At 43.7% G+C, this 17,511-nt stretch overlaps 1 protein-coding gene across 1 annotated transcript in view; it reads right to left on the bottom strand.

The window, feature by feature from the left end:
- insrb (insulin receptor b) overlaps nucleotides 1-17,511 on the bottom strand; it is a 76,554-nt gene that overhangs the window by 15,499 nt on the left and 43,544 nt on the right. The window contains exons 3-5 of the mRNA XM_019256835.2: nucleotides 6,196-6,404; nucleotides 5,932-6,065; nucleotides 21-160 (exon numbers count right to left, since the gene is read on the bottom strand). Coding sequence (XP_019112380.1) covers nucleotides 21-160; nucleotides 5,932-6,065; nucleotides 6,196-6,404 — 483 coding nt within the window. The remainder of the gene's footprint in view (nucleotides 1-20; nucleotides 161-5,931; nucleotides 6,066-6,195; nucleotides 6,405-17,511) is intronic.

Below are 17,511 nucleotides of genomic sequence, written 5' to 3'. Positions count from 1 at the left end.
TGAGGTGTAGTAGTACTCACTCCCTCCTCGGATCTTGATGATCATGTTGCCGTGGAGAACAGTGCAGCCTCTCAAAGCCTGGGCTGAAGTTACTGAGTCAATCGTCTTATTTCCCACACACAGTTTAGGACAGAGGCCTGCACATGGTGAACAGGTCAACCTACACAGAGAGAAACATGATTAATGCAGTAATTACTGGCTGATACAGAGAGCAGAAAACCTCATTGATGCAGATCAATACAGACAAGAAAACACATTATATGCATTTAATCAAAGTAGAATTATTGCGCCTGATAAATTCCAAAGCTACAAAACAAACCGAGGCTGCAGTGTTCATAAGAGCCATCAACTGATGTCACAATTATTTCGAACACGACGAGCCAAGTGTCAGTAGGATGCTTAGACACGTCACTGTAATGTATTGTAGAACAATGCCTTGCTCGGAGGTAAACAACAAACTTGTTCTTGAGAGAAGCAAATAAAAAACAAATACCACAAATTCTTCTGCGTGTAGATATCAGAAAAGGAATGACGCAGGACTGAATGGTATGAGACAGGAATGCTCAGTGACATACTGGTGTGGGGTGGGTTGGGACCGGGGATGACATGGCACTTTGAAACTACAAGGCTGAATCTGTTCACTGGAAATTAAACTGGTAGAAATTTCATCTAATCTCTAGACTCTTTTCTGATTTGTATATACAGACTTTTTATTTATCTGGCTTCAAATGAGACTGCGACGTGCTTCACTCTTGTTTTGCTCTGATCACTAGCTTCTATGTAAAGCGAATGTAATAGATGTTCATATTAAGAGCATGTCTTTTATTTGAATTTACTAAATGAGAGATTGAAATGAAAGAAAGTGGTAGCAAGATGTAAATTGGTGCTAAAAACAACTAATGCTATGCTGACAGAACTGCTTCGATATCAACAATTGTGAGTGTCAGGTTTCTCAAACAGACTCTTGCAATTTAGTGAATGATCTGATGTGTTCAGAGGTGAATCGGTGTAATTCTCTCAATTAATTTGATATGTCCCATAATGAATCTATAGGCTTTCTGGAGAGGAATTAGATTAGGTAATCTCTCATCCACATCTGAGTCTCCTTCATTTTTATTAGCACTGGGAGACAGACCAGAGAGCCTGCTTCAATTACTTGTTTCGCACATACACACACGCGCACGAATGCACACACACACACACACACAGAGCACAATCACAGACAACAAAAACAACATGACTGAAACACCAGCTGCAGTTGCCAACAGGCATTCCTCTGTTTCCTTCACTCTCAACTCCATGAGTGGCGTCCTCTCCCTGCAAACATGTGCTTGGGCACGTAATCATATACACGCACACACATACACTGAGAAATGAGGTCTTGATAGTGCTCCCTTTCAGGAAATTCATTCACAAAAGACAGGCTTGTCTAGCGGGCAACCGGGTACATGCCACATAGAGAAAAGGGACCTGACGCTTCATTCACAAATGAGCACTTCTTTTTTTTTTTAAGTTCTCTCAAAAGAACATAATCCCTCTCTTTAATTCCACTTCCAGGCTTGACATCCCTAACCACAAAGGTCTGCCTTGGACATAAACTAATACTTGGTTCATCAACATATCTCTCCTAACAGCACTGAATGAATGACAGGAAGTTAGATCAAAATGTTCTGAAAGATACACCCATAAATCAGAGGAGGGCAGGAGAGGACATTGGCTCACTAGATTGGATTTTGAGGCCAACCAATTAAGGCTTCAAAATTCAAAATCGAAGAGGCAATGATATCAAAAAGCAGCCTTAACAGGTACCTTTTTAAAGCAGCCCGCATGCCCGGGGAACAGCTAACAAAGGATGCTGTTGTTCACTGCGGGGACCATGCAAGCTCTGCATGAACTGCCATTTGTAAGCTCACCCTGATTTAATTCTATGTTTATGCAATACTTATTATAATCCCCCTCTCCAGGAAACACACAGACACACACACACATACACACACACACACACACACACACACACACACACACAGAGTCTTACCCAAATTATGCCTCTTCTTTCCCCCCCAAAACAGCCTGGCCGTGGTATAGACGGCGTTCAGCATAGTGACATGAGACACTGAGTCCCAGGGGTCCTGTTTTGGTCCTTGTCTGGCTTTTCCTACACACCCTGAGAGAGCCAAATGACCCATCACACACCTGGCTTCTCCTAGTTTCCATCTTATCAAGCTCTTAATAATTTACATCAATCAGAGGCCAAATCATTGTTTCCTCTTTATGACTTCTGAGTGAGTGGAAACACACTGTAATGATCTCTCCAAAACAACAGTGAGAAGAAAAACTCATGGATATTTTGTGTGTCTCTCTCTTTCTCCCACATGGAAAATCGTATATTCAGCACCTCAAAAGTAATGCTCTAGTTGCAGCGTAGAAAGAGAGAATGTTTTGGGCCGTTGTACTGAAAAACACAGACACACAGGCAGACAGGCTGGGTCCAACGGCAGCTCTTAAAGGGACAGTGTTTATCTGTCCGGCTGAACTCTGTGACTCGGGCTCCAGGGTCTGCTAGAACCATCTAGAATGGAGGCCGCAGCTGGCGCTTGGGTTTGGTTTTGGGCCCAGGCCTGTCGGAACCAGACCAAGTACACACATACACAAACACACACAGTACTGTACTACTGTGCTGTTACAGCATCCAGGAAAGATGAGCAAACTCTTTTTCAGTGGATGTTAGTGACGGCCAAATGTCAAGTGAGCACAGCTTCCTAGACAGAGAGAGGATCATTTCAAATGAAGGATGCAGCATACATGTTTAAAAGTAAAAACATGTTTTGTCCTGAAATTGTTTAAAATCATCTAAAGGTGTTCCTGTGTCTGAGTTTTGATCTTATTGTGACATCTGGATCTATCTCTATTTTTTGTCATTGTCGTATGCACTCTAACTAAATATACTTAATATCCAGACTAACATTACAGATACTCAAATTTGCATAATCCTATTAAAGGATGCCAAAGGGTTGATTGACATCACAGAAAAAACATGATGCAAACTTCTGGGTGTCCTTTTTCCCTACGCTGGAACATCTCTCTACTTCTTGTCAATCCTCTCTAGTTGGTGTGTGTGCGCATATGTACAATGTGAGCTGTCTGGGTGTCGCTCCTGCCAGGCTAAGCCACTGTGATGACGCTTGTTCTTGTTAGAACTGAACCTTAGCAGCAAAACAAGACACACAGAGGTGATGTCGCAACTGCAACAGAATCCAAATAAAAAGAGAAGAGTTGTGTTTATCACATAACGTGTGCCCACATACGTTATGGCACACACATAAACACACACACATACGTAGGATGCCATTCTGCCTTATGCCTCAGGGTGTATGACTGAGACTTAAAGCAATGTTCTTTTCTGTCTAAGCGCCTGATAATCCCTGCAGGCTGGCAGCATACAAGGGAAAGTCAATCTCTTTCTCTCACACACACACATGCACGCACGCACACACGCACACACACACACACGGAGAAAGTCACGTTGGTTTGAAATGTCCTTACCATTTCCAGTAGGTGCACCTATATATATATATATGTGTGTGTGTGTGTGTGTGTGTGTGTGTGTGTGTGTGTGCATTACATGCACCTCTCTCTATCTGGACATTTCCCTACAGCCAGCACCTGGAAAAAATAACCTGACCAACGCCACTTTACTTGGAACGGGCTAATGTAGTCACAAACACGTTCTGCACACATGAGCACTCAAAATTCATGTACGCACACACGCAAACACATATACAAGCAAAGACACACACATGTATGTACACAAGTATACCAGAAACACACCAACACCATCAATCATCCAGCCACCTGTGGCTTCAAGCAACGCATACATCTCCTGCACACACAACCTGCTCTTATTAGTACAAACTCCGAGGAATACACTTCCCTGAGCTTCTTTTTCACTCACTGCCAGTCTTTCCTCCTGCTCCAAACCCCATAAATGTCTTTATCTGTCTTTACACCAACATAAAGTGGTCTCAGTAAAGACTTCTGTCATAGATTAAATATGCAAGACGACTACTTCTTGGTATGAGCCTTGGCATGAGTTTTACAGAACCACAAACGTGCAACAAGAGTATTACATCATTCATATTTCTACTGGAAAATGTTTGATCCTCTTTGCCCAAACTTATGCATGTGTTTTGAAAGCATGCAAACAGGAGTAGTTTCAAAACACAAAACAAAACAAATAGGTGTCTTCCTCAATGAGAAACAGCTACTGACGCTAAAAGAGGAAGGCAGTGATGATATTCTGCCCCAGTTTACTACAAGTAAGAATGCTAAATAAGGTCATGCCCTCGCTTGTTGCACATGCAGACAAAGCTGTGTGCTAAACAGAACCAGGTGAGGTTCAGACAGTTTTTTTAAAGATTGTTTTTACATCTAATGCACCAGGCCGACACTTTTATCAGCGGAAATTTACAATAAGATAAGAGGTTCAGTGTGCTTAAGGACAAATGTCTTTTGCAGGGATTTGGACCTTTCACCTGTGTGACATGTGTAGCCTAAACACTGAGCTACACCGCTACCACAGAGATGCCCAAGGCATTCTTCATCATAAATGTCAGTGCCTCAGTCAGTGTACATACATGTAGATTTAAATCCATAAAATCATCACAATCCATCAACAATCCTAGTACTATTTTTTTTTTTTCACATGAAATATTTTCATATGAAGCGCTCAACTACATGAAGTAAATAGGTCACAGACAGACTGTACAGACACACACACACACACACACACACACACACCCTTTCAATAGGAAAATAATTGGCTATAAACGGTGCATCGAGACCCGGCAAATTATTTCACTCTGGTGTATTTTTGTACACCAAAATAATATTACATAACACTTTAGCATGGTGTTAAAAACATTGCTAGATGCTGAGAATTTATTTTCCAGTAAATTAAGTTTATTATTTAACCTGCATGTAAAAATGCTGAAACTGCCGTGGACTATTATTTGTTTTACGTTTTATGTCAGTTTGGTGAGACTTTGACTTGATGCAGCGGTGTAATCACGGAGAACAGAGTGTGATGGAGGCTGTAAAAACACCAGGTACTCATTTACGGCAAATAAGATTAGAGGACTTATTTGTATATGAAATTATCTAGTCTCATGCCTGTGTGACAACTTTGTATTCGGTGCTGCTCGGTAACTTATCATACCGATATTATGTGACAACTATTGTTTATTCATATTGTACGCTGCTTATTTTGTGATTCATGCAATGGAAGCTTAAAAGAGATTCCTATTAGAGAAATAATGACTATAAATTAGCTGCAGTTTGTCAAGTTTTACAACCGCATAGTGCACATAAGCTCCCATGTGCCTCCCATCTGTTGTTACTTTTCATATTTATGATTTACATATATTTATGATCACAGGAAATATAAATCACCCTCATACCAAACTATATGAATACGATCTTTGTCATATGTTATCAACTGACATTTGTTTTGATGGCTCAACGGCATTGCTTACGTGTGACAATGAGGCAAAGAGAGAAGCAGGTGATGTTTTTCTTTGCTCCTCTGCAACACCTCGTGATAATTTGTCCTCAGCTGACCAGCTGCAGAGGAGAGGACACTTTCCATAGTGGACGACGACGTCTACCTTTTTGTTTGATCAACTTCCAAACACCATCATCTCTTGTGTGCAAATGTTATTGAGTGTGTTTAGTGACCACAATCCACTCGGCCTGCTGCAGTCACAGAGGGGTGATTTGTTGTGGGTGACACAAATGTGTGGCGCATCTCCAATCGTGTAATGATGACCACCAACAATAACATGGCAGTGTTTATGGTGGCATTAAAGGTGTGTGTGTGTGTGTGTGTGTGTGTGTGTGTAAGAGTGAGAGCGAGAGAGAGAGAGATAGACATACGTAGTGGAGTTGATAGTGGTGTATCCAGAAGGACACTCTTGAATACAGGCCCCGTTGTGGATGACGTATTCGGAGCAGCCCGACTCCCGGTCCTGGTTCAACTTCTTAGTCTGCTTACACTGATTGTGGAGCTCCTGGATTTAAAAACAAGGAAAGGCCGTAAGATATGAAACATGTGTTTACACCAATGTATGGGTTTACTGTGTATTTGTGCAAAATAAAATATGAGTTAACTATGAGTTAAAAATTCTAGTTATTACCAACCTGGCAGAAGGAGAAGCTGACACAGCGCCAGCCCCTGAAGACATAGTATCCAGGAGGACACTTCTCCATGCAGGTATTCCCATGCTGGAGATTCCGGCATGCCACACAGCTACTTGCATTACCTGGCTCAGAACAACCGCCCAGGCACTGGTCATGACAGCACTGGCCCTGGAGGCTACACGCACCATGCTTACAGTTGTCCAAGCACACTGAGGGAAAGGCAAAGAAGAGAGGAGAAAGAGGTGGTTAATATCAGGTTTTATACACGTGGATTCAGTCATGTTTTATTATGGCCCCCGCTAGTATCACCATTAAGACCATGTTTATAACCGCTCCTTGTTTAAATGGCATTTGGAGATGAGTGGGAGAGCAGTGGGACTTCTCCAAAGTTCACAAACACACAACAACAACTAAATATAAACAGCACCAAAACTGCATGTAGTTGGGGATATTTCTCTCTGTCTCAGTCCCTCCGTCTCGCTTTTAACAGCTTGCAAAACATTAAAACAAGAATGGGCGGAGAGAGCAAAAACCCTGTGGTCAAAACGGCCACCAAGTGGTGGTTTGCTCTGATCTGAGCGCAACGAGGGAACCGCATGCATGTTTGGTGTGTAAGTACACACACATGAACATGGCTGCATGAACTATAAACAGGTGTTCTTAGCTAGGACTTGTGGTTCCCTGTTGCCTTTTTAATGTGTGGTTGTGGTGAACGCTCAAAGAGAAAATGGAAACGATGCACTGAGGGAATACAAACCTGCTGAAAACAGAAAAAACTTTGACCTTCACAAACATCAAAAATAACAAACCGCAGAAACATCAGTGATTTCATTGCCGGGTGATGGATTGCTCACTCTGTTATTTACATCACGCACTTTACCCTGCCGTGTTAATGTACACACGTGTTCAAGCAATGTTGTATCAACAAGTTCAATACAGGCTGCAATCGCGTGACCTCCTCTCTCCGTATTCTGTGTTCATGTTGTACTAAAATAGAGGTTAGTTGAACATTTCAACTTAATTTGCACAGAAGCACACAATTACACAAAAACGAATTAGCATTCAACAACACAATTAGTCAAGCTCCAGCTGTAATTTGCATGCAAACATACAATCGGACAACCACTGAATGCCCAACTAGCAACCACGAGGGAGCGAGAGTCACAATTTATGCCTAATGGCCAACAGCAGCGATCTGCAGCGCCATGGAAACAACCCTAATCGCTAATAGACTGAACATTATATGTCATTGGCTCATGTCAGGTTTCATTTGACCTATTGGGAAACAGCATTTGGTGAAAGAGCCTGAGTGTCAATTGTGATTGGATTAGCAGTCAGGTTTGACCTGTGCCCTGTAGTGATCTAATAAACTAGCTGTTATTGCCTTGTCTGAGGGCCAGTAGAGAGGCATTAGATCTCACCTTATACCAGGCATTGACCTTTTTACCGTCTGCACACGCTGACTGAGTGCAAGCAGGATAGGAAATCACAACAGGCTGTGAGTTGGTGAACATTTGTTGAGGCTAAATAACCTCAAATATATCACCTATCACCATGTGAAACAATCAAACTTTTTAGATTGATTAGCGACCTTTAGACAACATTGAAGTTTGCAGCAGACATAAATGAACAAACTAAAACAATCATTGCTTTGAACATCAAAATTTTTCCATTTACTCTGAACTCCACTAGGGAAAGCAGAAAAAATATCTAGGCCACATCTGACCTCCAACTGGGTTTCCTGTCCATGACCCTGTGTGTTAATCACCGTCTCTCACCACGTTTCTCACTGTACTGTCAGCTTTGATATCATGTGCTAACTGAACCAGAGTGTGGCGGGGCAAGAAGCAGATCTAGGTCAAATAACACGCTACAAACATTTTCTGAGAGTATTTCACCCTGCTTTGGGTTCTGTCGAGTAAAGGAAGGAGTATTTTGATAATGATATTCCACTTGTCTTCACTGTAAACAAAGATAAAACCACAAAGATGGTGCACTGTTCCACCAGCAGCTACAAAATTGGAAGAAAGAATGCTTGAAAGCGGGGCGTCACGCTGTTAAGCTTAAAAGGTGCAATGGAGGCACTGTATGCCAGCCTTCATGGGATGCCACCTCTGGGAGGACATCACATGAGCTCGCACTGCCAAGGATACAGCTAGGACCCCCCCGCCCTCCCACCCCTTCCCTGCACAGGAGGGCTGCCCATTGTGCCGCCTGAGTAAAAGCAGAGTGGACAGACAGGGTTGTGGCAGGGGGAGAGGAGGGGTGGGATAATAAGGTTAAAGAAAATAACAATGACCGAAAGGGAAGGGGGGGGGGGGGTCAAAACCGAAATGAATAATGTAGAAAAAAAAAAAACATAATCTCGGACCTTCTAGTTCAAGCAGGGGTCGCTTCATTGCATTTCCTTTACTATGAGCCAGTAAACCCACCACAGTACACAGTCGTCTCTGACCCAGAGAGAAAAATGCATAGCTCTTCTCCAGCCCTCCCCCCTCTTGTCTGTCTGCTCTGTGTGTGTGTGTGTGTGTGTGTGTGTGTGTACACATGCTGTGACCGCGGCATCACATAACAGAGCAGGGAGGGCTGAGACACCTCGCAGATCCAGCTCCAGCCGAGGATCCATGCCAGAGTTCCGCTCCAGCCCCAGATCCACCCTCAGCTTCAGCCAATGTGTTTGCTGACTGGGGGAGGCAGCCATTCAATGGCCTCTTCCATGTCGGGGAGGAGAGACGCCCAGGGTTAACCCTGGCCTTGCTGGGGCAGACAGGGGGCAGACGCAGCCAAGTAGCAGGCATGCCAGGGAAGACAAATCTGCAGCGGCTGCTTTGGGTGAATTAGGACGGAGCTTAAGACTGAAGCTGGGCCAGATACAGAGATAGGTAGAGCTAATTAATAAAAAAATTAAATCAGTGCACTACTACTGGCATTTTATTTCATTTTCCAGTTGTTTTCTTTATTGACCTGGAGAATATTTACCCTCTTCCTCTCCTGTTTCTATCTGATCCCAGTGCAGCAGGCTCAGCAGGGAGTACTACAGCATAACACCTCTGCTGCTGCAGCATTATTCCCCATTCTGCTCACGCTGGGGCTACACAGACTAGCCGCTATTCCAAACATGCTCCAGTCAGCTCACTCATTCATTCATCCCCTCCTCCTCCTCCTCCTCCTCTGTCCTCTTCTCTATACCTCCTATCTGCCACAGCCTCACCCTACCCTGCACCACTATCTGTCTCTCTATCTGCCAGCCTGCCTGCCTTTCTAGGCCACTCGGGGCCCTCCCACTTTCATTCATACAACGCCTTGTTTTGTTTTCATGCTGGCTGGATGGGGGGATGGAGGGACAGAGGCATGGATGGAGGGATGATTTCACTCATGCTTCACAAACAGGAGGAGGAGGAGCAGGCAGTAGCATCCTGGAGAGCTTACCTCTCATTAAGCTGAACACACACACACACACACACACACACACACACGTAAACCTCACTGTGTCATTCAGTAATTTGCTTGGCGCTTCTCTACACACACACACACATACACGCACACACAGTTCCAGTAAGGGGTTTTAAATACAAAGCCTGATCAAAGGTCTGTTGTGTTTACCTTTCATTTGGCCATGGCAGTAAAGAGCTCTGGCTGCTCAGTCCCTAGGGAAGGAACATGGGAGAAGCTGGGCAGCCAATAGCGTGCAGCCACACACGGCAACATTTCCTGCTCTTAACACATAAAACCTCCCCTTTAATTGGCAGTGCTGTCTACAGGTAAAGTGCTGGGAACAATAACAAACACGTTTTTACCCCTGAGCCATTTACACAGGAGAACACATACACGCACACACTACTCTACCCTCTTACACACACACACACACACACACAGCTGCTGGATTCACGTTTACTATATTTGGCCACGGTGGGAGTCCTAAGCTTCAAAAGCTTTGCTATAAATGCTTCGAGTGATCTGATGTAAGACATTCGCCCTGAGAGAGTAAAGGAGAAGTAAAGGGGAGGAGGCGGGTGGGTAAACAAAAACTCAATGATTGCTGGGAGGTAGAGGAGCGACAGTGTCATCAGAAAGCGTCAATGTACATGCAAAGCAAGCGCATGCACACAAATACAACGCATGAAGCTGAGGCAAAGGTCTGTTTGTGTTCACTGCGCTGGCCAAAAGGAGAGTAACAGAGGAGGGAGAGTAGAGGGAGAATAAACTAAAGAGACAGAGAGGGAGAAAGATGGGGGGAGGAGAACACGCGTCCTCATAGGTGGTTAAATGTGTATTATGTATAGAGCAATATAGCCCCTTCCCTTTATTATAAGCCCCACCCATTCCACAACAAGTCTACTGGCCAAACTCAGAACTGCAGGATATGTGTGACGTCCTCATCATACTTAAAAAGATGATTAGCCACATGCAGGTATTTAAAATTCACCCAGAGCCAAATGAAACCAGAATGCAATATCTAAAGAAACTGCAGTGGGATTACTGGCCACTGTGTGAAACGCTGACGCTGAGCTGCAACGCTGGATGGACAGCCAGGAGCTAAAAACTGCATTGCTTGAAAAGCAGAAAGCTGGATTGTATTGCTGGGAGCTACACTGCATTACTCGAGTATGAAGAGGTGGGATAATAGGAAAAAGGATAAAGGGGGTAAAAATATAATGTTTGGTGCATTAATAATGGTAAAATTAATAGCATGGAGTGAGATGAGTCATTTTTAGTGTGCTATAGTAAAACTGCATCACAGATAACTGTAAAATTCACAGTGTCTTACAGTTTTATCATTTTATCTCCTGCTATTTGACATGAATATTTGATATCACGCCTTTTCTTCTTAAATGGATGTGAACATTTTTGTACGTTCAGTACAGTTCCTGCTGTCAGCAGTCAAAGAGAATGACTCTAATCTTGCGATTATACTGCACTTTTACTGCCGTAAAAGTCTATTTCTTTGAGATTTTATATGACATTCTGAATATACGCAAACTTTTTCCAACCTGCATTAAAGAGAAGTAAACGGCAATAACTTTCCTTTCCCTCTGAAAAAGCCACTCCCTCTCAAGGTTATTGACATACAGATAAAGGGTCGGCAGTATGTAAATAACTTTCCAAGAAAAGGAACCTGAAAGGTGTCTATGAGTTTACTCATGCGTACTTGCAAAGATCAAGATATTTCAATGCCGTTACAGAGCTGTGTGGGGCAGCTGATCTAAAGAAAAGACCAAGATGATCAGATGTGAGGAATTGTTGTTTACATATGAATGCAGATCTGCGTTATTACGACAGATACAGACCTCAAATATCCAGTAAGGCTCTGAGGGCATCCCATTGGCAAAGTAAATGTGACGGTTTAGCCTGTAAATCTATGAATGGCTTCCTGGGAACAAGATGACGTCGTGTGACTGCAATGAGTTCTTGGGAATTGCTGCCGATCACCGTTTCCTCAGAAGTGGCTCTGTTCATAATTACCAATAAATGAAGTAAATACAGAGATAACAGTCAGAGATAACAGTATCACCACATCTCCTCCCATTCTATCAACTCTATTTATATAACGCTGCAGCGCTGTCACCAAGACAATGACAACCATGACACTCTGTGGTGTCTCTTTACAGTGTGTATGTGACTCACTCACTGAAGCCTAAATCCAAAACGGTAAATGTTTGGTCAAGACATTTAAGCATGTCCACAAGGTCTCATGCAGACCAGCTCTGTGCAAGGACTCATCCCAGCACACTCATCACTCAGTAATGAGATTGTGTGGTTTACCATAGCATTGTTCTGTTTCATGTCACTGGGTCATGATGGCTTTAAATCGACCACAGTGTATATTGGTTGGTGGTAGGTAACACACCGCACGATATCAAACAGTTGACTCTATCGAAATCAGAATTTGACAACAATAAGTTCAGGATGCATTCAAAACATCAAGATCACAAGAATATTTAATATAAATTCTTATATAAAAGTTAAGTAGGGAGGGAAAAGTATCTGTCTGTGTATTGGGTAAATGACCCAGACTAAATTGGGTTACTGATGGCTGGAATTGGCTGAAAGAGAACAGGGCTTGTCTGTCTCACACACAAACACACACAGTTCATGCAGCGGTCTCTATTTAGGGCTGCTCCTTGTTAGTGTTACACTCCCTTTAGTTTACTCCAAGATAGCAAAGACTGTCATCTTTATTGACATGTTTAAAAAGGGGAAAAAAAGACAGAAGATGCAACAAGATTATAATTCAATTTGATTGTTGGGGGTTTATTTAGCTGATTTGTGTTTTGTTTACAGGTTTCGGGTGCAGAGATTTTTCTTTTTCTCTCTCCGTCACACGCATGCACACAATCACACCCCTTCCACATATCTGCATCTGCATACCTGCCTCAACATGCCTAGTTGTTCACTTACATAAACAGTAGCATTCTGTCAATCTCCCCATATTAAAGAAAGAAGATATGTTCGTGTTAGTAGCCAGGCTGTAATGTCTAACCACAATAAATTAAATTAAATCATCACTGCTGCCAACCGTCATCAAATTAACAAGACGAGAAAATATATTGGTGCCACAAAAAGCCAACTGACTGCTTGTTATGAGCAAAACCGGTTAATAAACCTGCAGTGTCTTAATCTGTCTGTGGTTAAATAAACACACATGCTGTGTAATACCAGTGTCTAGCTTCACACTATGGAGTCTCTCAGGCTTTCAACTATGCTCATTTTCTACTACTGCTGCTGTTGCTGTCCACTAAAAAGTTCGATCAGATTAGATATGAAAGTTTCTTGCTTTGCTCAAGGACAATTCATCAGCAGTTGCTAAGGGAGCAGAGGCATTTTTTTTCACTTAGGGAAGCCAAACTTACTGTTTTTACTGTCTTATCATCCAAATCAGCAACATTTCTGATCTCTAGTTTGCTGCTAGTCTGTTTCAGTCAAATCTGTTCATACATGAGCAAAAAAAAAAAAAACAACGTATTTTATATGTTAAGGTTCGCAGTGAATACTGTGTCAAAGTCGGTCAGGCAACAAACAGATAAAGACATGCAGATAAACAAAATGAAAGGGTGAATTTGTCCTAATGAGCATGGTTTTGCGCCCTCCTTTGTCTGTCTGTTCATTGATTTCCTTGTCTGTGTCTTCCTGTGTGCTAGCCAGCCCTGCTGGCCCATCTTGTTACCATGGAGATGAGTCCAGACATAGACTGTCTGCAGTAATTAGCTGCATACTCCCAACAGGCATTTTCTTAGATTCCCCTCTAGTCATCATTTGTGTCTTGTCTTTCATCGTGAAGCCACACTCCATCTCTGTGTCGCTTTAAGCTTTACACTCTCCTCTCCCTGACTTATTCTCCTCTGTTGTCTCCTCCCCCACCCAAAGAATCACTACACTTTATCGTGGCGGTGTGGTTTATGTCCCCACGAGATCTTTGGGGCTGTGTTGTCTAAGGGCAATTGCCCCTGGTCAGGTCTCCCATGGCAAATTGGTCCCAGAGGAGGGAACAGACTAAGAGCGCCTCACGGACCCTTACTAGTTAGGTGAGAAAGGTCTGCAGCATCTCGCCCGGACCTAGAAGGGGAGCTTGCTGGGGAGCGTTTGGTGGCTAAAAGAACTACATTGACCGCCTTCTAAAACCATCCCATCCAATCCCTGCTTAGGTGGTTGCAAAACACCCAACCCTTTGCAAGCCGGGCTGGACCTAGGCATGTGGATTTCTGCACTGCAGACAGGTCTCTAGGATGTGGAATGTAGACTGGTGGGGAGGTGAAGCGATACCAATTAGATATAGTTAGGCTCATCTCTGGGCTGGACCCTCTCCTTTTCTGCAGCCGCCCAGGGTGAGAGGCATCGCACAGGTGTAGGGTTCTCCCTGGGGACCAAGAGGGTCACCTTTATGCAACTGCAAGTTGCAGTGGAGAAGGCTCTGTCTGTACAGTCAAGAAACTTCTGGCAGACGTGCAAAATCCCAGGAAAGGAAAGAAGAGGTTAGCTGAGGCTGTGCTCAGGGGTGGAGACCTGCTGACTCGGACTGGAGATATTGTCAAGTGATGGAAGGAGCACTTTGAGGAGCTCCTGAGCCCGACCAATATGAGTTTGAAGACTCGGGGGAAGCCTATGCTCCCTTCTAGTTGGGAGTGAGTTGCTGCCCCTGAAGAAGGAGTTTAAGTATCTCGGGGTCTTGTTATAGACGGATCTCGATTTTCCAGGCTATCTATATTCCAATCCTCACCTGTGGTCATGAGTTTTGGGACTGTAAGAATGAGGTCAGGGTTACAAACAGCTGAAATGAGTTTCCTCTCTAGGGTAGCTGTGCTCAGCCTTAGAGATAAGGTGAGGAGCTTGGACATCTGGAGGGACCTCGGAATAGAGCTGCTTTTCTTTCACGTCAAAGGGGGCCAGCTGAGGTGTTCGAGCATCTCATCAGGATGCCTCCTGGGCACCTTCCTCTGGAGCTGTTCTGGGCACATCCTACTGGCAGGACACCCCAGGGCAGTTTCCGAACTCTGGAGGGACTATATAGCTTATCTAGTCGCTGGAAGGAAGAGCTGGAATGCCTTGCTGCAGAGAGGAATGTCTGGAAAGCCCTACTAAACGTGCTGCCACCATGACCCGACCCAGGATAATTGGAAGAAAATGGAAAAATGAATGGATGTTGTCTCTTCCTCTGCCGGTTTCGCTTCTACCCCTGTCCCACCCTGCTGTAGTGTCTAGTCCCAGGCGACAAATCTTCTCCTCCAGAAAGCCACAGCCACTAGATCTCATTACAGACACTCAGGATGGAGCTACAATCAATACATCCCGCCAGCGGTCCTCCTTGCCACTCCCTTATTTTTCGCTCCTCCAAAAGATCCCTTGTTACTCCCCCACTCACCCATCCTCATCCCTCCTTCCTATTTGGCTCTTCTGTTACATCCCTCTGTTCATCCCTCCTTACCCATCCTATCCTTCTTCCCTACTCTGTGCCCCCCATCTTTAATTTGGTTATACTGCCACCAGCCGCAGAATTTGCTGCTGGCTGCACTTTTTCTGACATCTAGACGCAAACATGAAATAAACACGCACAAACAAAGACAAGCTTGGACCACGCACACACGGATATACACACACATATTTATACATAAACTACTGCAGCCAACACAAATTCTCTCTCTCTCTCTCTTTCTCCCACACACACACAGAGCCAAAAGCAGACAAAAGCAGTCATAGACATAACTGACATTAACACAGTGTCCTTCTCTCACTCTCATACACAAAAATACACAGTTAACATGCACACACAGAGGTCCAGCAGGGTCTGCTGACTGGACGGTTTGGTGACAGTGGGAATCTGATGGACAGAGGCAGCAGGTGAACATCCATCTAGAGTGCAAGACACCTGCATCACCAGTCTCATGATTTTCCTTCACATCACCACCACCACACACACACACATACACACACACACCACAACAGCGCAGGCGGGAGTCTCTTCATGACAAAACATCAGTTGGCTGGTTAAAAAAATACTCTGTTCAGGCTGCTGTCACTGTTTCTGGTCTTCTCTAAAGACTTTGTTCACTGGGTAATTCATTGATGAACCTGTGGCATCGCTTGAAAGAGGACACACGCATCCAACAATGTGGATTATATTTCTGTACACAATCAGTGTCAAAATATTTCAGTGCGGTTCCAAGCTGGCTTGGACCGCGTTTGACGGGGAATTGTAATTTCTGCTGCTACTTATTAGTTCAGCCTTTTGAATTTTGGCCAAACACCTTTTGTGTCTCTTATTCAGTCAGTCAAACTAGAACATGCTGTAAACATGATATACAACGCCGTCTACCTTACACAGAAACTGGTCCAGGAGAACCATCTCTGAAATACTCAACAGTGCATTCATCCAAACGCCTCTCCCAAAGCAGTCGGCCAAAGAGAAAATTATTTTAGCGGAAAGGTCTGGCTACTCAAAAGTATCAATTCCAGAGGAAATTAAATGCCAGAATAAATTCAATAATACTAAACTCTGTTTTCTATATCTGTAGCATTCACACAGAAAAAAACAAAACAAACACACACAGCCACAAAGAGCTGCACACAGTGATTTGACATCTTTAACCGGGCACTCCTAAGTGCAGTTTTATGGATTGTAGTTGTTCCTAGATAAATACCCCTTCATCTGGGTAATTTAATCAGTGGCACCGAGTGGCGGTCCAGTCATGACTAAGGTGTTTTTAAGCCTTCCCTTTCTGCTTCAATGGCCCATTATCTCCTCATATTAGCCACAGAACGAGAGAGGGAGAGAAAGGCAAAGAGAGAACTCAGATTGCCCCCCCCCCTCTCTGTGTCCTCAGTTGGCACTGAGAAAATGTTTATCAAAGGGCTGATTGTAATAGATTCCTTCTCTTTTTCCTCTCCTCTTTCCTTATTCCATCACTCTCTCTTTCCTCTCCTCCTACCTCTACCTCTGGTTCTCTTCGTCTTCCCTGGCTCTCTCTCTGTCTCGTGTTTCGGGGGCTTTGAGTTCAGCTAGCCGCTATGACCGGGGACGAGGACTCGGCGTTGCCAGGGATGCTGCGCATTTTTAACACTCAAACGGCGTTGAAGTTTGTGCTTGGCTTAGCCTTGCGAAAAAAAAAGACTAGGACGCAGCATCCTTGGAGTTCGATATTAAATGATTAATTGATTTGTCTACTAACAGAAAATGAAGTGCCAACAATTTTCATGTTTGATTTATCATTTAAATCATATTTTAAGAAAATCTTGGCAGCTTCCAGCTTCTGAAATGTGAACTGTGCTGCATTTCTTTGTTTTGTATGTAGCAACCAAAAAGTTGTTTTAACGTGTACCTTAAAGACTATTAACCTGTGATGGGCATTTTTCACTGTTTGCTGACATTATATGGACCAAACGTTATTCAGTTAAAGATCAGTTAAAGATTAATGAACAATGATAGGCTGACAATACAGAAGCACAGGCACAGATGGAGATAAAGCTAGAAGCATACTGGCAAATGTGACGCAAAACGTGCATGCAGAGATAGAAGAAATCAATTTTGTACAGGTAAACACGAAGAGAGTCTCTCAGAAAACCAAAAGCAGGAGAAGCAAGGTGATGAACACACAAATAAAAAAAAGGCACAGACACGAGTTAACAAAACCTTCTTCAACACACGCGAGCTACACGCTCCTGTGTTTCTGCAGGCTGGCTGAGCAGTAGGCACGGTGTGGGGGCCGGGGAGGGATGGCTGCAGTGCAGATGCTAGCTGCCCTATTTCATATTCACAGCATAGCACTAAGCAGAGCTACGGTACACAGGCAAGCACACACAAACACTCATATGCACAAACACATG

The sequence above is a fragment of the Larimichthys crocea genome, chromosome XVII (genome assembly GCF_000972845.2).
Source record: "Larimichthys crocea isolate SSNF chromosome XVII, L_crocea_2.0, whole genome shotgun sequence".
Lineage (NCBI taxonomy): Eukaryota > Metazoa > Chordata > Actinopteri > Sciaenidae > Larimichthys > Larimichthys crocea.
The sequence above is the reverse complement of the archived record's forward strand: the minus strand, read 5'-3'. Positions and strand labels throughout refer to the sequence as shown.